General features: G+C 45.2%; 1 protein-coding gene across 5 annotated transcripts in view; it reads right to left on the minus strand.

Moving 5' to 3' along the window:
- Positions 1 to 1980: 1980 nt before the first annotated feature.
- LOC134017788 (NACHT, LRR and PYD domains-containing protein 12-like) overlaps positions 1981 to 22973 on the minus strand; it is a 162496-nt gene continuing 141503 nt past the window's right edge. For all 5 annotated transcript variants that reach the window (XM_062457815.1, XM_062457814.1, XM_062457817.1 and 2 more), the window contains 7 exons: positions 20993 to 22790; positions 20693 to 20860; positions 18258 to 18428; positions 15765 to 15935; positions 8869 to 9042; positions 5289 to 5344; positions 1981 to 3343 (listed from right to left, as the gene is read on the minus strand). In XM_062457815.1, coding sequence (XP_062313799.1) covers positions 2811 to 3343; positions 5289 to 5344; positions 8869 to 9042; positions 15765 to 15935; positions 18258 to 18428; positions 20693 to 20860; positions 20993 to 22790 — 3071 coding nt within the window. In that variant the 3' untranslated portion in view covers positions 1981 to 2810. The remainder of the gene's footprint in view (positions 3344 to 5288; positions 5345 to 8868; positions 9043 to 15764; positions 15936 to 18257; positions 18429 to 20692; positions 20861 to 20992; positions 22791 to 22973) is intronic.

Here is a 22973-nt window from a genome sequence, read left to right on the forward strand (position 1 = left end):
GAGGGTGGGGGGGAGAGAGTAGAGAGGGAGGGTGAGGGCAGAGAGTAGAGAGGGAGGGTGAGGGGAGGAGGGAGGGAGGGTAGGGAGGGAGGGTGGGGGGGAGAGAGTAGGGAGGGAGGGTGAGGGCAGAGAGTAGAGAGGGAGGGTGAGGGCAGAGAGTAGAGAGGGAGGGTGAGGGGAGGAGGGAGGGAGGGTAGGGAGGGAGGGTGGGGGGGGAGAGAGTAGGGAGGGAGGGTGGGGGGAGAGAGTAGGGAGAGAGGGTGAGGGGAGAGAGTACATTTACATTTATTCATTTAGCAGACGCTTTTCTCCAAAGCGACTTCCAAGAGAGAGCTTAACAAAAGAGCACAGGTCACTGATCATAACACTGAGACGCCCCAAACATTGCGGGGAGCCAAACAAGAAGCATACATTGTGAAAAACCTAAATAAGTGCCAGAAGGAAGAACCATAAGAGCTTGTAGTTGAGTAAGTTACAATTAAACAACATGAACCTCAAAAAAGTGCAAGAGTGTACCTGTAGAAAAAACAAGCAACAGTAAAAATATATTTCACAGCGATAATTTTAAATCAGTTACAGTTAACCAACAAGAGCAACAAGTCTCTAAGTAAGAGTCATTGTGATCCTGGAGGAAACTAACATCAGGTCCAGCAAATCATCCCTAAGTACCGTTGTACTCCCGGAACAAGTGCGTCTTGAGCCTTTTCTTGAAGGTGGAGAGACAGTCAGTGTCCCTGATGGAGGTGAGGAGGTGATTCCACCATTGGGAGGCCAGACAGGAGAAGAGCTTGGGTTGGGAGCGGGTGCTCTTTAGCGGTGGGACCACCAGACGGTTGTCAGAAGAAGACCGTAGGTGGCGGGGGGGGGGGGGGGGGGTGTAAGGCTGGAGGAGAGACTTGATGTAGTCAGGAGCAGTCCCGTTCACCGCTCGGAAGGTCAGTACCAGAGTCTTGAATCTGATACGGGCCGTGATGGGAAGCCAGTGGAGGGAGATGAGGAGTGGGGGGAGAGAGTAGGGAGGGAGGGTGGGAGAGTAGGGAGGGAGGTCAGGGGAGAGAGTAGGGAGGGTAGGGAGGGAGGGTGAGGGGAGAGAGTAGGGAGGGAGGGTGGGGGGAGAGAGTAGGTAGGGAGGGTGGGGGAGAGAGTAGGGAGGGTGGGGGGGAGAGAGTAGGGAGGGAGGGTGGGGGGAGAGAGTAGGGAGAGAGGGTGGGGGGAGAGAGTAGGTAGGGAGGGTGGGGGAGAGAGTAGGGAGGGTGGGGGGGAGAGAGTAGGGAGGGAGGGTGGGGGGAGAGAGTAGGGAGAGAGAGAGTAGGGAGAGAGTAGGGAGGGAGGGTGGGGAGAGTGGGGAGGGTGGGGGAGAAAGTAGGGAGGGAGGGTGGGGGAGAGAGTAGGGAGGGAGAGTGGGGGGAGAGAGTAGGGAGGGAGGGTAGGGGAGAGAGTAGGGAGGGAGGGTGGGGGAGAGAGTAGGGAGGGAGGGTGGGGGGAGAGAGTAGGGAGGGAGGGTGGGGGGAGAGAGTAGGGAGGGAGGGTAGGGGAGAGAGTAGGGAGGGAGGGTGGGTGGAGAGAGTAGGGAGGGACGGTGAGGGGAGAGAGTAGGGAGGGAGGGTGGGGGGAGAGAGTAGGGAGGGAGGGTGGGGGAGAGAGTAGGGAGGGAGGGTGGGGGGAGAGAGTAGGGAGGGAGGGTGGGGGGAGAGAGTAGGGAGGGTGGGGGGAGAGAGTAGGGAGGGAGGGTGGGGGGAGAGAGTAGGGAGGGAGGGTGGGGGGAGAGAGTAGGGAGGGGATCACACTAGACACACACAGTGTATATTCAAGTGGGTAATACTGTCATATTACTGGTCCTAAATGTAGTGTTTCCAGTGTGTGTGTGTACATGTGTGTGTACGTGTGTGTGTACGTGTGTGTGTACATATGTGTGTGTGTGTGTGTGTGTGTCTATAGGGCCACTGGGTCACCAACAAACACACAGCATGTCTTCTATCATCCTGTATAAAACATCTTTATTTCTCCTTATTTAGTCACTAAGACACTATTTAGTTCATCACATTCAGTGGGACTGAGATCAAAGACAGGATTGTTGTTTGTCAACAATTAACCCGTTAAGGAGCAGCATCACACGTGTGCGATAGTTCGAAAGCCCCACAGAGTAACGTCACACGTGTGATTCTGAACATTCCAACCGACTATTTTCCGATAGACAAAAACGACATGACAAACGCTGTAGTACGGCTTCAAAATGTACAATTAGAAGGCTAACAAGTAACACTAGCAGGTAGTAGCATTGCTACGAGTATTATGCTAGGTTGCTAGGTAACGGAAGCTAACTAAAGCTAGCTAGCTTCCGTTTTGGAAAAATAACTCACTCTGGTGGAAGCGTCGGTAATATTTAGAGATATTAACCCTTGTGTTCTCCTCGGGTCGTTCTGACCCATCAGTCATTGTGACCCACCGTCGTATTGCGACAACTTTACCGCATACAAAAACAAAGTGAAGCATTTTCTTTTAACCGTCGGGCTGTCTCAGACCCCCCACATTGCGAAGGTTAAAAGAAAAGTATTTTTATTTGTTTTTGTATTGGGTAAAATTGGGTAAACACAATGATGGTTCGTTATGAACCTTTGGGTCATGTGACCCGAAGGCAGCACGAGGGTTAATAATATTTAATATCAGTAATATTTACATCTAAAGGTTAAAACAAAACAAACATTCTACACAGCAATATTTACAAACACTCTGGGATATCAATTCCAACTGTATACAGTTCAATCTTCAATGACATCTATGTGAGCACAGTGTGTGAGAGTGTGTGTGGGCTATTCTACCTGACACAGGGACACTGAGGAGTCATGAACCCAGAACCCAGGATAGAGGGGCTCAGTGAATGTGCTGTGGAATGTGTGCAGGTGGGTCAGTGTGTCAGAGGAGACTGTGTAGAAGGACAGAGTGCCGGCCGGCCAGTCCAGATACACTCCTACTCTGTGGGAGCTGGAGGGGGGGGCAGGTATGGCAGTTCTCTTATTATTGTGCCAGGCAGAGTAACTGTTATCATCACAGACCAGACTCCAGGACTTGTTATTGTCTCCAAGCCTACAGTCAGCACCCCTTCCTCTCCTGCTGATTCCTTTATATGTCACTGCTATATAAACCCTTCTTCCACTCCTCTCTGCCTCCCAGTAACAGCGCCCAGACAGACCCTCTCTACACAGCACCTGGCGACAGTTCTCAAATCTCTCTGGGTGATCAGGATACGGCTGCTCCTCTCTCCTCCATGTCACCTTTCTGTTCTCCTCAGACAGAGAGAGGCGTCTGTGTGCTGTGTTTGGGTCCAGTGTGAGCTCACAGGCATCTGATGGGGGAGACCAAGACACAATATATTACTGATCATCATCATTCACATTAGAATGTCTCCCTCTTCCTGCCCTCCCCCTTTCATTCTCTCTCTCTCTCTCTCTCTCTCTCTCTCTCTCTACCCATCCTCACTCTCTATCTCTATTTCTGTTCCATCCTCTCTACCCTGCTCCCAATAAGAGGGGAAGAAGGGAAGAGGGGAGAGGAAGAGGGGAGGAGGGGAAGAGGAGAGGAGAGGGAGAAGGGGAAGAGGGGAAGAGGGAAGAAGGGAAGAGGGGAGGAGAGGAAGAGGGGAGGAGGGGAAGAGGAGAGGGAGAAGGGGAAGAGGGGAGGAGAGGGAGGGGAAGGACGGAAGAGGGGAGGAGAGGAAGAGGGGAGGAGGGGAAGAGGAGAGGAGAGGGAGAAGGGAAGAGGGGAGGAGAGGAAGAGGGGAGGAGGGGAAGAGGAGAGGAGAGGGAGAAGGGGAAGAGGGGAGGAGAGGGATGAGGGGAAGAGGAGAGGAGGGGACGAGGGGAGGAGAGGAGAGGAGAGGGAGAAGGGGAGGAGAGGAAGAGGAGAAGAGGGAGGAGGGGGAAGAGGGGAGGAGAGGGAGGAGGGGAAGAAGGGAAGAGGGGAGGAGAGGGAGGAGGGGAAGAGGGGAGGAAGGGAAGAGGGGAGGAGAGGAGGGGAAGAGGGGAGGAGAGGAGGGGAAGAGGGAGGAGGGGAAGAGGGGAGGAGAGCAGAGGGAGGAGGGGAAGAGGGGAGGAGAGGGAGGGGAAGAAGGGAAGAGGGGAGGAAGGGAGGAGAGGAAGAGGGGAAGAGGAGAGAAGAGGGAGGAGGGGAAGAAGGGAAGAGGGGAGGACAGGAAGAGGGAGGAGGGGAAGAGGAGAGGAAGAGGAGAGGAAGAGGAGAGGAAGAGAGGGAGGGAAAGAAGGGAAGAGGGGAGGAGGGGAAGAGAGGAAGAGGAGAAGAGGGAGGAGGGGAAGAGAGGGAGGAGGGGAAGAAGGGAAGAGGGGAGGAGAGGAAGAGCGGAAGAGGAGAGAAGAGGGAGGAGGGGAAGAGGGGAGGAGGGGAAGAAGGGAAGAGGGGAGGAGAGGAGGGGAGGAGAGGGAGGAGGGGAAGAGGGGAGGAGAGCAGAGGGAGGAGGGGAAGAGGGGAGGAGAGGGAGGGGAAGAAGGGAAGAGGGGAGGAAGGGAGGAGAGGAAGAGGGGAAGAGGAGAGCAGAGGGAAGAGGGGAGGAGAGGAAGAGGGAGGAGGGGAAGAGGAGAGGAGAGCAGAGGAGGGGAAGAGGGGAGGAGAGCAGAGGAGGGGAAGAGGGGAGGAGAGCAGAGGAGGGGAAGAGGGGAGGAGAGTAGAGGGAAGAGGGGAGGAGAGGAAGAGGGAGGAGGGGAAGAGGGGAGGAGAGGAGAGGGAGGAGGGGAAGAGAGGGAGGGAAAGAAGGGAAGAGGGGAGGAGGGGACGAGGGGAGGAGAGGAAGAGGAGAAGAGGGAGGAGGGGAAGAGGGGAGGAGAGGAAGAGAGGAAGAGGGGAAGAGGAGAGAAGAGGGAGGAGGGGAAGAGGGGAGGAGAGGAAGAGGGGAGGAGAGCAGAGGGAGGAGGGGAAGAGGGGAGGAGAGGGAGGGGAAGAAGGGAAGAGGGGAGGAAGGGAGGAGAGGAAGAGCGGAAGAGGACAGCAGAGGGAAGAGGGGAGGAGAGGAGAGCAGAGGAGGGGAAGAGGGGAGGAGAGGAAGAGGGAGGAGGGGAAGAGGAGAGGAGAGCAGAGGAGAGGAAGAGGGGAGGAGATGGGACATAGCACACACAGACGTACACACAGTATTGATGTGGGTAATTGTGTTAAATTACTGCTTCTAAAAGTGTGTGTTTACAGTGTGTGTGTGTGTCCATTTTTGACAGTGTCCAAGTCACTAATGGTATTGTCCCTTGTATGACCTTGTGTACTAGAACCAAGTAGCAGTCAATACTCACGTCTCCAGGCCTTCAAAAGGCCAGGTTTGATCCAGCACTCTCCACCATGATCCACACTGTAGGGATAAGCAGAGGAATGATGAAAATACACTTCACCTGTTGATAAGTGACTTAGCAACTGACTTTCTAAGTAAACATGTTGTTTCTCTCTTATCATCAGAGGTGTATTCCAGAAAGCAGGTTTTACAAACTCTGAGGCTAACCCTGAACTCTGACTTGATGAACCCTGAGATGGGAAGCTCAGAGTTATCGCTTCCAGAACAGCTGATCTGAGTTAGTTCATTTCTAATTCACTGGAATTACATTTAGTCATTTAGCAGACGCTCTTATCCAGAGAATTAGAAATTCTCATGTGTGCAGCCGAGTATGAAGACATTTTCAGAAAAATATTATTATAAAAAATATTTAATAGTAGAGCTGCACGCAGCATACTGATTCGCTCAGCCCCTTCTTGCCCCGCTCGCGTTCTCTCTCTCTCACTACAACAGACACGTCTGTGAATAAGCCCCTCTCTCCGTGCACGCTCTGAATCAATGCACGGGTCAAACAGCTTTTTCCCTCAGAGACAACAGGACAATCAATCTGGAGTTTACGAACGGTTAGGCCCAATCCCAATGTCCACCCTCACAGACTCACAGACTTTGAGGCACGTTCTCACTAAGTCTGTGAGGGCTTAGGGCTGTCCCACTGTCAAATTGTCAAGTTCGTGAGGGCTCTTTCGAACACATTTTATGCACCCGTAAGTCTGCATTTTTGCAGACTTGCCCACAATTCACAGCGTAGTGACGTGAAACACGAGGGTTACCGGGGGAAGCCTGGAAGAGAGAAAAAGATCCTGGCTAACCCTCCTCATAAGACAAGAAAGACAAAGAACAGTAAACAAACAAGCATGGAAGGAGCAACCAACCCTGACGTAAACAGAAATAGAAGTTAGAAATAACAGTTAACATCAGAAAGTTTAAACACAAAGCTCACTGACGGTTAATATAGCCAGAACTGGGTGTAGTAGGGCTGCACAATTAATACAATTTTAATCACGATCACGATTTTGGCTTCCCACGATCAAATTTGCGTGATGGAGCGATATTTAAAATGCGGCATTCTTATGGCAAAGCCAATCTAGCGCTCCGTAAACCATAGGTGCGTTCGACATCGGCTGCATGAAACGACCAGAGAGAGTTGCTGCTTGCAGTCGGGGAAGAGTTATAAACGGCTGCGTAAAGTCGGACATTCCTGCTTCCTGGTTTGCTGCGTTGACGTCAGTCATGGCCGATCAAGCGCTGTTTGCTTACTTCATCACTGACGAACTGCATGGTATAATTAGCCTACGTGACAAAAAAAGTTGTTTTGGTTAAAATCAACAAATAATCATGATAATTAATCGTGATCTCAATGTTGATCAAAATAATCGTGCTTATCATTTTGGTCATAATCGTGCAGCCCTAGTGTGTAGGTTGTCCTTTGATGATAAATTCCAAATATGCTTTCATCAGATTTGATCCAACAACATTACTATTTTACCTATAATGCCGCAAAGTGCTGAACCATTCCAATTTATAGCATTTTGAGCTCTTGTAGCCTCTTGCAGTCAATCACTTACTAGGTGACGTCAAGTAAGTGTGTGAGGGTTCAGGGCTTAGGGTTTAGGGGGGACATTGGGATTGGGCCTTAGTATCATCATTCTCTGCACAAAGGAGTCCAAAACTGAGTAAATATAATAATATTTGTAGTTAAAAACATTCGGCAAATATAACAATATGAGTCCAACATAATGTTTATATTATATGAAGCTCAAAAACTATTTTGCGCTCAAATTGATTCAATTTTCTTTTCTTGTTGAAGTCCCTAGCTACATTCACTTCAAACCGACACTAGGACCTAGGTTTGAGCTACATTTTACAACATCTGGTTTTAGTGACCTCTCTTTCTGGAGCTAAAAACCCAGAGTTTCCATCATCTCAGGGTTTAAAAACTCAGTTTTCACTAAACCCGCTTTCTGGAAATACAATTATGATTGTGGCTACAACCATATTGTATATTGTAGAGTAAACATGCAGTTTTAATTGTAACATCAAGAAATGCAAGGCCTATTAACTCCTGTTTCGCCCGCGAGACAAAAATGCTGCCTCCCCCTTCCTCAGTTACGACGCACTAAATTCTAACAAATATATTTTTTAGACGCTACACATGTTATACATCGTTCGAAAGCTACGATTCTTGTGCTTCCATTGAAATAAACCAATTCAAGATCAAGTCGCAATAGCAAGCAAAGTCAACGTCTTTTTCCGGTGAACATTCCTTCAACAATGCCAAAGAAAAAAGTTGTACTCACCCTAAGTTGTTCAAATAGGTCCAGGTGTGCAAATCATGCCATCAAAACTTGATCTGCGTAAGTCCCAAGGGTTCAAAGTATCTAACCATGTAAAGTAATTCGTCCAAATACAATGTTTTACGTTCATGAATAGCCATTATCCTTTGTTTCATTATGCAAGTTAGCCGACGGAAGAAACAACTTGTTCACATAAAAGTGTTATTTTCTCCGGTTTATCAACGGAGTATTTACAAAATGAAGGTCTCAAAATGTCCGTTGAACCCTCCCCTTTTGATTGACACCTTGTTCGACCCAATAGGAGCTTCCATGACCCGTTGACAGCCCTCTAAAGCCAACTAGGTCTGTGCGTCCTGCCCCCCCCCCCGCCCCCCCCCCCCCCGCCCCCCCCCCCACACTCGTTCTAAACAAATTTCTCGAACTGGCTTCGACTGGCTCTGAAATTAGCTCGTTAGCCTTGTAGCTGACAGCTAGCTGAAAATGCCAATACCTCATTTGTATGCGTCTGTGGAGCCTTCAAAATAACAGTCGATTGCGCAATATGGTTGACAGAATCAGTGTTCTTTGTGCGCCAATCCTTGGAATCAGATAAAGCACTCCAATGTGTTCATGCTTCAGTTTTTGTGTTTCAGTATTACTAATTAGGGATTTAGCTATTATATATGATATTTCTAAGTACCAGAGATGGGCCAGAGATAACAATTATGAAAAATAATACCTTTTTATTTGACCTTGGTTACAAAGGGTCATTTTGGAGTCTCCAAAAGACCCTTTTAGAAAATTCCTGGATGTACTCTTATAAAAACATGTGTCAAATATGAATATATTGTGGTATTATGTTTGACTTTTGATTTGAATTGGGTAAGGCTTCAACCTGTGGTCCAATTTAGTCTTCCAGATAATACCTACCACCTCTAGGCCTATTCAGGCCTCTGTTTTCAAAACAAAATCTAGGCGGAAATAGAAATTTTCACTTTCCTTGTGTTCAAGCTTCTATTACTCAACACTAGAAGGACTGACAGGGGTCCTGACAACAGGGGACATAACTTCAGAGTGTCAGCTTTCAAAAGAGATCATTTACATGCATGTACTCCAAATGGTTCAAGAACAGCTTCCAATTTACTTTGGGTATGCTGTTTAGGCGTTTTCAGGCAAATTTAACAGGAACATGAAAAGGTTAACGTAATTAGATATATTCAGTGTTAAGCGACATTACCTAAAGAGGTATATAAAAAACAAACATTTCCTTACTTGAGTTTCTCCAGTCTGCAGTGTGGATCCTCCAGTCCAGCAGAGAGCAGCTTCAATCCTTTTTCTCCTGGATGATTGTAGCTCAGGTCCAGTTCCCTCAAGTGTAAGGGGTTGGACCTCAGAGCTGAGGCCAGAGAAGCACAGCCTTCCTCTGTGACCAGACAGCCTGACAGCCTGTAGAAAGAGGATCAATATTGTGACAGAATCCATCTGGGCCTCCAGAGTGAGTCAGCACAGAGGGGTTCATTTGGCAGGTACTGTCATAGCTGCACCTCCCCTCATTAGACAGAGTGACCCACGTAATCCAATATCAGAAAAGTTGAAGATGTAACTCTTTATCCTGTATAAGAATGACACAGTGTTCAGCATTCCATTTGTGTAGAGAGGCCAACCCCCCCAGGTGAACTATAGGCAAGGTAAAGGCTTAGGTAAACAGGAAGATCCTTATCTTATCTGAGCATTTCACGTAAGTTAGCCTAAGCAGGGCCACTTTAAGACATATGCACGCACGCACGCACGCGTGCAGGATCTATGCAAGGGAGCCAATGAAAGAAGAGCCATGTGACAGACAATTCTATATATTTGTACAACATGGTTTTTGTATTGGGAATGTTGGGATGATAATAGAGAATCGAGGATAAAGAACAAGCAAGTTTGCTTGTTCAATATTTCCACTATTTTAAACAGTTATCATATTCCAAAGGAAGAAATATTAGTGCATCTAAACCAGCCAAGATAAATTAGAGTAGGCTATAGGGAAAGGAATTGCACATTTGTGTGCCAGATAATATTTCCACAAAAACTCCCCCATTAAATACAATACATCATGACAGTTTGCATGATTTGAAATGGTCACTTATTATCACACTGGTATTTAATTATCACAGCAAACAATTACTGCACTGAACTGTAAGTAAAGCAAAAATAACAAAACCTGTAATTATCACTTGAATCATTCACGTCTTCTATGCTAAACCTAGCAGTCACGTGAACGTGAATGAGGTGAACGAATCCTTTCTGTTTCCTCTACTGAGCCAATGCAACAGTCCCTATGCGCTGCCACGAGAAGATGAACGAATCACTCACTGAGACGACTCGTTACTCCCCAGTCATTCTAAAGATTCGTTCAAAATGAAGGAATCGTTCACAAACGACACATCACGACTGGCCTCTTGGTTGACGTGAACATACCACTTTACAATTAATAGACGTACACAAAAATAAATAAAAATGGCCATTCCTCTGTATACGGAGGTAGTGACCAAATCAACTAATACGTCTCCCTGTGTGAGTTCTTGTTTAAACTGTAGTTAAGCTGTAGTTCTCCTTTACATTTTACATTACATTTAGTCATTTAGCAGACGCTCTTATCCAGAGCGACTTACAGTAAGTACAGGGACATTCCCCCGAGGCAAGTAGGGTGAAGTGCCTTGCCCAAGGACACAACGTCAGTTGGCATGACCGGGAACCGAACTGGCAACCTTCGGATTACTAGCCCGATTCCCTCACCGCTCAGCCACCTGACTCCTTTAGCTTTCCGGCAGAATAGACAGCATCTATCTTCCACTTTCCTAACTGTAGGAGCCATTTGTGTTTCTTATTGACATGTCATATTATTTTGGTTAGATAGAACTGTCAGAATATTTTGGACACTGGGTGGCAGTCATTGGAGGCCCAGGGTTCTATATTTAGGGACACAGGTGACAGGAAGGGGCACTGGTAGAGGGAAGGGACACAGTTCTCACCAGACCAGAGAACAGACCACAGTGCACAGACCACCAATGACATTGGGAAACCTGGTATGTCAATCTACATTTTACAACTATGCATAATAAATAACAACTAAACGGCAAATAAGGACTGGAAAATCTGATACATTGTGTCAGCATAAGATCACTCCTAAACTACCTGTGTATAATGGCAACGATATAGACGTATTGGAAAACTAGAAACATTAAGCGAGAACTCGCCCTTTTATTGGAACTTGAGCTTCAAACTGAAAAAGGTTTTTTGTATTCCACAAAACCTGTCCGCTATCCCCAATCAAGGGACATTGTCGTCACCTGCGCTGGTTTGATTGACGTAGATGGAAACTCTGCAGTTCAACGCGCAGGGAGAGTGTGTACTGGCAGCATCAAGCACGCTTTATTGAATGCTATAAAAGCCATATTGGGAAACGGCTAATATAATGGGGTTGTTCGACTGAATGCTAAAATCTTACAACAATGTCGTCTGTTTGAAAGTCGTGCAGTCGGCATACAAACGTTCCTGCATTACGCCAATGAGGTCTTATGAATAATAAACAACTAAACGGCAAAGCCCTCTCCTGCTGCCTCTTCCTAGATATTTGTAACTACCTCCCGTTCCCCCTACCCTGCCTCAGTCACCTAAAATGTCATTTTACATATAAAACGGTGAAATATCAGCCTACCTGGCGAACTTGTTCCACTGAGTTGGATTCCAACTGAAGAATATCCCACCTCAGTCGCTCTTTATTAGCTAGCTACAAAATGTCCTGGTTTATACATCGCAAATATCCTGTGGTTATCCTGAGGTAAACTTCTTCTAAATTACAGTAAAAAAAACTGAAATACTTTTGTTCTGGACTGGAAAGTCATGTTTTGTTGACTTAAACTTTCAGATGTTAGCTACATTTTTCTTATCTTTGAATTTTCTGAGCAGATATACATCGCTGGTTCCGACGCCATTAGTTAATGTCGTTCTTTTTAGCAACATGGCTAACTGATCCAGAGGTGGAGATCACATGACAGAACATGCAAACACGTCATGCTATTGGACAATATTATCATAGTAAAATAACAGCAAGTTCTTCTGAAAAATGAAAGGGGAATTAAATGGAAGTGAAATTAACCAAATATATGCGAAAAAAACTTAGCTACCCAATACATGTATATATTTTAAAATAACAGAATGCTTATCAGTATTTATTTAATTCTGTTAGGTCATTAGATAACCATATTCTGCTCCAAAAGAGCAACATAACTGCCTGTTGGCTCTGCCTTCCGTCCTGAGAGAAGAGGAACTGCTATATTCGGATGCTGTTCGTGGATAACGGTGTTGGAACAAACGGTTAATCGTCAACACCATCATGCCTATGTATTTCTGTATTTCAACATCTTGCTAAATATATATATATATATATATATATATATATTAAAGAATATATTGTGCTTATTAAAGTTATGCATTGTGCTTATTAAAGTTATGAACTTAGAAGTGTGCTCAGGCTTAAACATTGGGTCTCACACTGGGTGTGGGAAGCAGGCTGTTCTTTGTGTCTCTATCTCTTCATTTTCAGAAACAACCTTGAAACCGGGTGGAGACGGCACCCGAGCAGGTGGGACGCGTAGGCAAGAACAACTCCCTGATGCACGAGAGAACAAGCTCAACCCTTTTTTAATACTTGTGTTTCAATTGCACTGTATAAATATATGCTGGGGAGGGACAGATAGCCAGTTGGACTTCGTGAACCAGCCCAAACTCTGTTGCGGGTAGGGAAACGTAGACAACCCCAGAGCTCTGTACTTGTTGATTTCCAACTGCTGCATTAAAGCTGATATTATCGGACCTCTGCGACTCCAGACCACTCTTTCTAGAACACAGATTTGTGTCATTGAATACCATCATTACATATTGGAATAGACACATAGATTTTGAATCCTTCAATATATTTCTACACTGCTCAAAAAAATTATGGAACACTTTTGAAAACACATCAGATCTCAGTATCTTGTGTGGCCCCCACATGCTTGTATGCATGCTTGACAACGTCGCGGCATGCTCCTAATGAGACGACGGATGGTGTCTTGTGGGATGTCCTCCCAGATCTGTCGAAGGGCATCAGTGAGCTCCTGTAAAGTCTGAGGAGCAACCTGGCGGCGTCTGATGGACCGAAACATAATGTCCCAGAGGTGTTCTATCGGGTTTAGGTCAGGTGATCGTGAGAGACATTCAATTGTATCGATTCCTTCATCCTCCAGGTACTGCCTGCACACTCTTCCCACATGAGGCCGGGAATTGTCGTGCATCCGGAGGAACCCAGGACCTACTGCACCAGCGTAGGGTCTGACCATGGGTTCCAGGATTTCATCCCGATACCTAATGGCAGTCAGACTGCCATTCTCTAACCTGTAGAGGCCTGTGCGTCCCTCCATGGATATGCCTCCCCAGACCATCACTGACCCACCACCAAACCGGTCATGCTGAATGATGTTGCAGGCAGTACAGTGTTCTCCTTGGCTTCTCCAGACCCTTTCACGTCTATCACAGGTGCTCAGGGTGAACCTGCTCTCATCTGTGAAAAGCACAGGGTGCCAGGGGCGGACATGCCAGTTCTGGTGTTCTATAGCAAATGCCAATCGAGCTCCACGGTGCTGGGCAGTGAGCACAGGGCACACTGTAGGACGTTGCGCCCTGAGGACACCCTCATGAAGTCTGTTTCTGATTGTTTGGGCAGAGACATTCACACCAGTGGCTTGCTGGAGGTCATTCTGTAGGGCTCGGGCAGTGCTCAACCTGTTCCTCCTTGCACAAAGCAGCAGATATCGGCCCTGCTGATGGGTCGAGGACCTTCTACGGCCCTGTCCAGCTCTCCTAGAGTAACTGCCTGTCTCCTGGAATGTCCTCCATGTACTGGAGATTGTGCTGGGAGACACATCAAATCTCCTTGCAACGGCACGGAGTTGGACAATATGTGCAACTTCTGTAGGGTTAAGAAATTGCCTCATGCTCCCACTCAAAGAGATCAAGAGGGAAAAACTTGAAATGGCCTCCACATGCAAAACCAGTCCTGTTTTGGGGTCGGCTCATTGTTGCCCCTCTAGTGTACCTGTTGTTAATTACATCAACACCAATGCAGCGGAAAGTACCCCTCTGCTACTTAACTGACCAGATCATTATCAGAGAAGTTAATTCATGCCATACCCTGATAAAAAACAGTTCCTTTAATTATTTTGAGCAGTGTAGTTTAAAGTTACATTCTTGTCTGCATTCTGTTCTCTTTTTGCTTTAATGCTATGTTACATGTAGCAAAACCAACCTCAAGGAATATAATGGCCAATATTATCTTTAGTGATCTGTGCAAATGACCAATACAAGTGTGTTCAACTTCCTAAAGAGCAGCGTTGCACCTGACACTTAAGGCCGAAATATACTTTCCGCTATGTACGTGTACACATGCTGAATGGCTGCAGCACGTATCCTGCGTTCCACCTACGGTCTTCTTCTGACAACCGTCTGGTGGCCCCACCTCTCAAGAGCACTCGCTCCAAACCCAAGCTCTTCTCCTGTCTGGCCTGCCAATGGGGGAATCACCTCCTCACCTCCATCAGAGACACCGACTGTCTCCCCACCTTCAAGAAAAGGCTAAAGACGCACTTGTTCCGGGAGTACACCAGCACTTAAAGATTTGTTGGATCAGATGTTAGCTTATTTCCTCCAGGAACACAATGACAATTATTGAGGGACTTGTTGGTCACTCCTGTTGGTTAGTTGTAACTGATTTAACTATTTGTACTCGCTGTGAATTATATTATTGTTGCTTGCTTTCCACCAGATACACTCTAGCACTTTAGAGGATCATGTTGATTAATTGTACATGCTCTTATGTTTCTTCCCTTTGGCACTTATTTGCTTTTTCACAATGTATGCTTCATGTTTTGGCTACCCGCAATGTTTGGGGCTATCTCGTTGTTTATGATCATTGACTTATGCACTTTTTGTAAAGCTCTCTCTTGGAAGTCCCTTTGGATAAAAGTGTCTGCTGAAAGAATACATGTAAATGGACCATCCTCTGAAGTAAAAATAGCCAGTTACAGAGTAGCATTATACACCAAGCACACTTCTTGCTATTCCTAATCCAAAACCCTTCATGCAGTGGAAGAGGCACCAACCATAGGGACTGACGTGGAAATTGACACCATACTGTTGAAACGATGACGATGGGTCTGATTATGGATTTATCTGATTGAAAATGAAATTTTGAAAATGTTCACCCCTTTTAGTATTATTTTATATTACTGGGAACCATATGTTAAGCTGTTGACTTATTATAGTTGAGCTTAGTATTATTACCACTACTGTACAATAATATGAGGAATAGTATATCTTAACCCTTGTGTTGGAGCCATTATACAACTTTGTTTTGTTTTATTTATATACCACATTGGTGATGCTAATAAATGGGCAGTTTTATGTTTGAGCACTGGGTGGAGCATTGTCTTTGGGAAGGCATATAGGTAATTAACAGCCAGGGATACACAGGTGTGTGGCTAGGTGGAAAAGCATACAGCTTTTCACCGTGTCAGGTTTGTGTGCAAAAGAAAATGAATGGAACTAATCCAGAAATGAAATGAAATGGACTGTATTGCTGGTGCTACCGTGAGCAGGCCGTCAGCACAGAAATGCAGACATATTGTGGACATTGATTATTGGCATGCAGAACACGCGTCCAAGCAAGTGCTTCCCTGGTCCCACCTCATTGGCCTAATGTAGGAGTTGGTAAAAGACTCTACACCTTGTGTTGTCATAAGGGTCAAACATGACTGCTATTATATTTAACAGCAGAGAAAACCCCCAAATAGTTTTTTTTTTTACCCAACTTCAAATGTCTTACTTTTCCTAGTGACCCCAACATTCGTAAAATGTAAAAACGAATTAACATAACAACCGCAAAGACACACACGTCCACAATGGGAAAGTGATATTATGTGTGCTACTGATTTAGATGACAGAGTCTATAAAGGTGCTGCAGATGATATTCCCTCCAGTTCTCTCTTTGATGAAGCCATGAGTGAAACTCTTGTCTAAATCAACCATACAAATACATTATGTGATTATAACTTTACTAATGTCTCATGTAGAACATAAATACAGACCTCAGTGTGTCCAGCTTGCAGAGTGGATTCCCCAGTCCAGCAGAGAGCAGCTTCATGCCGGCATCCTTCAGATCATTGTTATTTAGATCCAGTTGTCTCAGGAAGGAGGTTGACTTCAGAGCTGAGCTCAGAGAAGCACATCCTTCCTCTGTGATGTGACAGCCTGACAGCCTGTAGAAGGTAATCATGATATGGATTACTAACACTACTATCTTCTAGAGGTAGAAATAAAGAAAATCAGTCTGATCATTTCCTATGGGTGTTGTGGTGAGTTACTGTTGCAAGCTGAAACCAACAGGGGGGACAAGGTGTTCTCATATAGAGCTTCTCTCCTCTGGAACAGACTTCATGTTTCAATCAGGGAGGCTGGCACTGTCTAGGTGTTTAGGGTTACATCAAGAGCACTGAGTTGGAACTCTGATTATCTGTGTTCAACATCCATTTGCACATTTTATTTCCATCTCTACCTCTTGATGCATGATTATGCTTTGCTTATGGTCTGCACCTCTCTTAGTCACCGACCACCTCTGGAGAAGTGGAACTCTCACTGAATTGCTCCTCCCAGGCTTTCTTAAATGTTTTAACTATGAGTTTTCCTGAGTTTTTTCTTGTCTTCCTTGAGGGTTTAGGTTGGTTTAGGTGCAGTTCTATGGGCCCTCTGTGACATTGCTTGTAGAAAGGGCTATACAAATAACATTGATTTGAACACAATGACACGGTAGTCAGTAACCAATGTGAAATATTAACCTGTCTGAGAAGCTGATGTCACTGGGCTGGATTGTACCTGTGGAATATTCTATCTCTTGTCATATACTGAGACATCGTGTGGTCATCCTGAGGTATTTCTATTATGATTATAAGAAGAATTATAAACACTATTACCCTCTGGAGGTAGAAATAAAGAATATCAGTGTAATTTTCCTCTCAAACACCAAGAAGGTTTGATTAGTCAGAGGACTGTCTGTTCAGGTTGGCTGACTTTACTTTTATCTCAAATGGAATCGTACCAAACTATTGTGTCAGAAATTGTACATGCAGTGCACCTTTTTCTTTCCTTTTTAAAAAGTGGAGAAGGACCATTTTGAGGGAGGAACAGAAGGGTAACATTTGCAGTGGCCTCTTAAATTTTACCCTTCTGTTCCTCACAAAATCGTCATAGTAGTACAGTACACCAAGAAAGTATTACATATTACATACAATAGCAGGTCTGTCAGTATACCAAGCAGCATACGTTTCTGGCTATTTCTGACACACAACCCTTGATGCAGGGATAGTGGTGTCAAGCATAGGGACAACAGTACACTAGCAGACAGATACAAAACACAATGCCATGTCAATCTACAATAACATAATGAAGTAGTATGTCTTAAAGAGATTCCTGTCCCACCCTGATCTGTTTCACTCATCTCCTGTTTGTCTCCACCCCCTCCAGGTGTCTCCCATCTTCCTTCCTACCCTCATTTATCCCTGTGTTTTCTGTTTGGGGTCAGTTCTTCTTGTTTGTCAAGCCTACAGTACCAGCATGTTTTTCTCTACCTCCTTTAGTCTTTTCTGCCTCTTAGTTCCCCTGGTCCTTACATCCTGCCTGCCCTGACTTCGAGTCTGCCTGCTGCCCTGTACCTGAATGACTCTGCCTTGTGGATGACAAACCTAGCCTGCCCTGAATATTCTTTGTCCGGCCCCCTTGTACCTTTAATAGACCACAAACTCACAACCAGTGTGTGGTGTGTGATTCAGTGCGTGGTGTGATTATAACTGTGGTTGTGTTATGTTGAACAGATATGCAGACCTGAACCACAAATAGTTTACAATAACGTCCAAAAGAAAACACACCTTGTGTTATAATTATGCAAAGAGACGCTCACTGATGAGGCTGGGACTAGGCCTACATAAAACCTTTACCGGCATTTAAAATTTCGTTTAAGTTGCTTGGCAGATTTTGTTTGTGATAACGAGCCAGGCCACCTAAAGCTATGTAGCTAATGATGAATATAAAGTTATGTTACCTCAATGTTAACTCATGTGAGCCGCATATCTCTCCCGACTTAATAAAGCTAAGTTAAACACTGCGGTACCGCGCTCCTTCACTTGGGTGAGAGAGACAGATATGAAAGCAGAGACCGAGTACTAATGCGCCTCTAAGAAAAGAAAAAAACTAATGTATTAAATGGGCTGCATTGCCATAAGCACACTGCACTACTTTGAGAGTGCTAATTTTTAGTTCAAATACACAGTTACAGATCAAATTTAACTTTTTACCGAGTCAAACCCTACTGCTTGTGTGTTTTGAATGGTCTGGTCTTGACCCGGTATCGCCCTGACTTGGTCTTGGACTTGACTGAGTATAGCCCAGTCTTGGTCTTAGTCTTGACCCTTTCTCGACCCCTCAAAGTGTTGGTCTTGTCTCGGTCTCGATACACCTTGGTCTCGGTTTAGGTGATCTTGACTACAACACTGTCTCCTGGTTGTGTCATGTTGAACATGAATACAGACCTCAGTGTCTCCAGCTTGCAGAGTGGATTCCCCAGTCCAGCAGAGAGCAGCTTCATGCCGGCATCCTTCAGATCATTGTTATTTAGATCCAGTTGTCTCAGGAATGAGGTTGACTTCAGAGCTGAGCTCAGAGAAGCACATCCTTCCTCTGTGATGTGACAGCCTGACAGCCTGTAGAAGGTAATCATGATATGGATTACTAACACTACTATCTTCTAGAGGTAGAAATAAAGAAAATCAGTCTGATCATTTCCTATGGGTGTTGTGGTGAGTTACTGTTGCAAGCTGAAACCAACAGGGGGGACAAGGTGTTCTCATATAGAGCTTCTCTCCTCTAGAACAGACTTCATGTTTCAATCAGGGAGGCTGGCACTGTCTAGGTGTTTAGGGTTACATCAAGAGCACTGAGTTGGAACTGTGATTATCTGTGTTCAACATCCATTTGCACATTTTATTTCCATCTCTACTCTTGATGCATGATTATGCTTTGCTTATGGTCTGCACCTCTCTTAGTCACCGACCACCTCTGGAGAAGTGGAACTCTCACTGAATTGCTCCTCCCAGGCTTTCTTAAATGTTTTAACTATGAGTTTTCCTGAGTTTTTCCTTGTCTTCCTTGAGGGTTTAGGTTGGTTTAGGTGCAGTTCTATAGGCCCTCTGTGACATTGCTTGTAGAAAGGGCTATACAAATGACATTGATTTGAACACAATGACACGGTAGTCAGTAACCAATGTGAAATATTAACCTGTCTGAGAAGCTGATGTCACTGGGCTGGATTGTACCTGTGGAATATTCTATCTCTTGTCGTATACTGAGACATCATGTGGTCATCCTGAGGTATTTCTATTATGATTATAAGAAGAATTATAAACACTATTACCCTCTGGAGGTAGAAATAAAGAATATCAGTTGGAGGACTGTCTGTTCAGGTTGGCTGACTTTACTTTTATCTCAAATGGAATCGTACCAAACTATAGTGTCAGAAATTGTGCATGCAGTGCATCTTTTTCTTTCCTTTTTAAAAAGTGGAGAAGGACCATTTTGAGGGAGGAACAGAAGGGTAACATTTGCAGTGGCCTCTTAAATTTTACCCTTCAGTTCCTCACAAAATCGTCATAGTAGTACAATACACCAAGAAAGTATTACATATTACATCCAGTAGCAGGTCTGTCAGTATACCACACAGCATACATTTCTGGCTATTTCTGACACACAACCCTTGATGCAGGGATAGTGGTGTCAAGCACAGGGACAACAATACACTAGCAGACAGATACAAAACACAATGCCATGTCAATCTACAATAACATAATGAAGTAGTATGTCTTAAATAGATTCCTGTCCCACCCTGATCTGTTTCACCCATCTCATGTTTGTCTCCACCCCCTCCAGGTGTCTCCCATCTTCCTTCCTACCCTCATTTATCCCTGTGTTTTCTGTTTGGGGTCAGTTCTTCTTGTTTGTCAAGCCTACAGTACCAGCATGTTTTTCTCTACCTCCTTTAGTCTTTTCTGCCTCTTAGTTCCCCTGGTCCTTACATCCTGCCTGCCCTGACTTCGAGTCTGCCTGCTGCCCTGTACCTGAATGACTCTGCCTTGTGGATGACAAACCTAGCCTGCCCTGAATATTCTTTGTCCGGCCCCCTTGTACCTTTAATAGACCACAAACTCACAACCAGTGTGTGGTGTGATTATAACTGTGGTTGTGTCATGTTGAACAGATATGCAGACCTGAACCACAAATAGTTTACAATAACGTCCAAAAGAAAACACACCTTGTGTTATAATTATGCAAAGAGACGCTCACTGATGAGGCTGGGACTAGGCCTACATAAAACCTTTACCGGCATTTAAAATTTTGTTTAAGTTGCTTGGCAGATTTTGTTTGTGATAACGAGCCAGGCCACCTAAAGCTATGTAGCTAATGATGAATATAAAGTTATGTTACCTCAACGTTAACTCATGTCAGCTGCATATCTCTCCCGACTTAATAAAGCTAAGTTAAACACTGCGGTACCGCGCTCCTTCACTTGGGTGAGAGAGACAGATATGAAAGCAGAGACCGAGTACTAATGCGCCTCTAAGAAAAGAAAAAAACTAATGTATTAAATGGGCTGCATTGCCATAAGCACACTGCACTACTTTGAGAGTGCTAATTTTTAGTTCAAATACACAGTTACAGATCAAATTTAACTTTTTACCGAGTCAAACCCTACTGCTTGTGTGTTTTGAGTGGTCTGGTCTTGACCCGGTATCGCCCTGACTTGGTCTTGGACTTGACTGAGTATAGCCCAGTCTTGGTCTTAGTCTTGACCCTTTCCCGACCCCTCAAAGTGTTGGTCTTGTCTCGGTCTCGATACACCTTGGTCTCGGTTTAGGTGATCTTGACTACAACACTGTCTCCTGGTTGTGTCATGTTGAACATGAATACAGACCTCAGTGTCTCCAGCTTGCAGAGTGGATTCCCCAGTCCAGCAGAGAGCAGCTTCATGCCTGAATCCCCCAGGTTGTTGTTACTCAAGTCCAGCTCTGTCAGATCTGAGGAGGGGAGAGCTGAGGCCAGCGCTTCACAGCACCGTTCTGAGAGGTTACAGTCATTCAGCCTAATAACATAAGGAGAACATGAGACATCATCAGTTACGTTTTGTATTATAGGAACATACGGTAATCAAACACTATCACAATATGTGCTGTTGTAATATTATCATTTAAAAAATCAAATTCCTAATACATACAGAGCAGCTTTGGAGTTTTTGACCACTGGCAGCAGCCTCAGAAGACCTTCCTCTGATCTGGAGTATTTCTTCAGGTCAAACACGTCCATCTCCTCTTCTGAAGTCAGCAACACAAAGACCAGAGCTGACCACTGTGTAGATGAGAGCTTCTTCTCACTGGAGAGACTTCCTGAGCTCAGGTAGTGTTGGATCTCCTCCACCAGAGAATGGTCATTCAGTTCATTCAGACAGTGGAACAGATTCATGCATCTCTCTGGAGAGGAATTCTCTCTGATCTTCTCTTTGATGTACTTGACTGTTTTCTCATGGCTCTGTGTGTTGCTTCTTGTCTGAGTCAGTAGGCCTTGTAAGTCAGTCTGGTTGGACTCCATTGAGAGACCCAGGAGGAAGCGGAGGAAAAGGTCCAGTTGTCCATTCTTACTCTGCAAGGCCTTGTCCACAGCACTCTTGTAGAATCGGACTTCTGGTTTCTCTCTGAAAAGAGCCAACAGTTTGTTGGAACTGGAAGGTACTGGATTCTTAGACATCAGATTCTCATCGTTGTTGATGAATGAGAGAAACACAAACACAGCAGCCAGAAACTCCTGAAAGCTCAGATGGACAAAGCAGAACACCTTCTTCTGGAAGACTTTACGATCCTCTCTGAAGATCTGTGTGAACACTCCTGAGTACACTGAGGCATCACGGACATCAATTCCACACTCTGTCAGGTCTTTCTCATAGAAAATCAGGTTGCCTTTGATCAGATGGTGGAAGGCCAGTTTTGCCAGTGACTGAATACTCTGAATGCTGTCTTCATCCCAGTCTGAATCTGTCTCAGTTTTCCCAGCATACTTCACTTTCTTTTGTATGGTCTGCAACACCAGAAACTGTGTGTACATCTCAGTCAGGGTCTTGGGCATCTTCTCTTTCTTCTCTGTTTTCAGCATGTGCTCTAGGACAGTCACACACATTAGGGAGAAGACTGGAATGTGGCACATGATGTAAAGAGTCCTTGATGCCTTGATGTGTGAGATGATTCTCTCGGCCAGGATCTCATCACTGCATCTCTTCATGATGTACTCATCCTTCTGTGGGTCATTGAACCCTCGTACCTCTGTCACCCGGTTAACACACTCAGAAGGGATCTGATTGGCTGCTGCAGGTCGAGTGGTGATCCAGATGAGAGCAGAGGGAAGCAGGTTTCCTCTGATCAGGTTGGTCAGCAGCACATCCACTGAGGTGGACTCTGTGACATCACAGCACCTCTTATTCTTCTTGAAGGCTAAGGGCAGTCGACACTCATCCAGACCGTCAAAGACAAACAGAACGTTGTAATTGGAGATTCCAGATTCTCTCATTTCCATGGAAAAGTAATGTAGAAGATCCATCAAACTGAACTTTTCTCTATCCAACAAATTCAGCTCTCGAAACGGGAGAGGAAAGATGAACTGGATTTCCTGATTGGCTAGTCCCTCAGCCCAATCTGTGATGAACTTCTGCACAGAGACAGTTTTTCCGATGCCAGCAACTCCTTTTGTCAGAACAATTCTGATACATGTGTCTCGTCCAGCTGAGGGTTTAAAGATGTTGTTGCATGTGATGGCAGTTTCTGTTTTTGCTGATTTCCTGGATGCTGTCTCAATCTGTCTCACCTCATGTTCTTTATTGACCTCTCCACTCTCACCCTCTGTAATGTAGAGATCTGTGTAGATCTTATTGAGAAGAGTTGCGTTTCCTTTTTTAGCTATGCCCTCAAAAACTTCTTGAAACTTCTCTTTCAGTTTCAGTTTGAAATGATCGATTAATTCAAGAACACCTGGATAAAACAAACATTTTATATTTATTAACATACCTATACAATGCAAGCCTTCTAACTGACAACACTCTCTCTTAAAGCTGTACAATAATACTACTGCTAATATCTTCATAACTCAACATATGAAGTGGATGTTGCTTTTGAATACAGAATTATTTAGAGACAGGAAGAGTCAAGTGCTGC

This window comes from Osmerus eperlanus, chromosome 3, assembly GCF_963692335.1.
Source record: "Osmerus eperlanus chromosome 3, fOsmEpe2.1, whole genome shotgun sequence".
Taxonomy (NCBI): Eukaryota; Metazoa; Chordata; class Actinopteri; order Osmeriformes; family Osmeridae; genus Osmerus; species Osmerus eperlanus.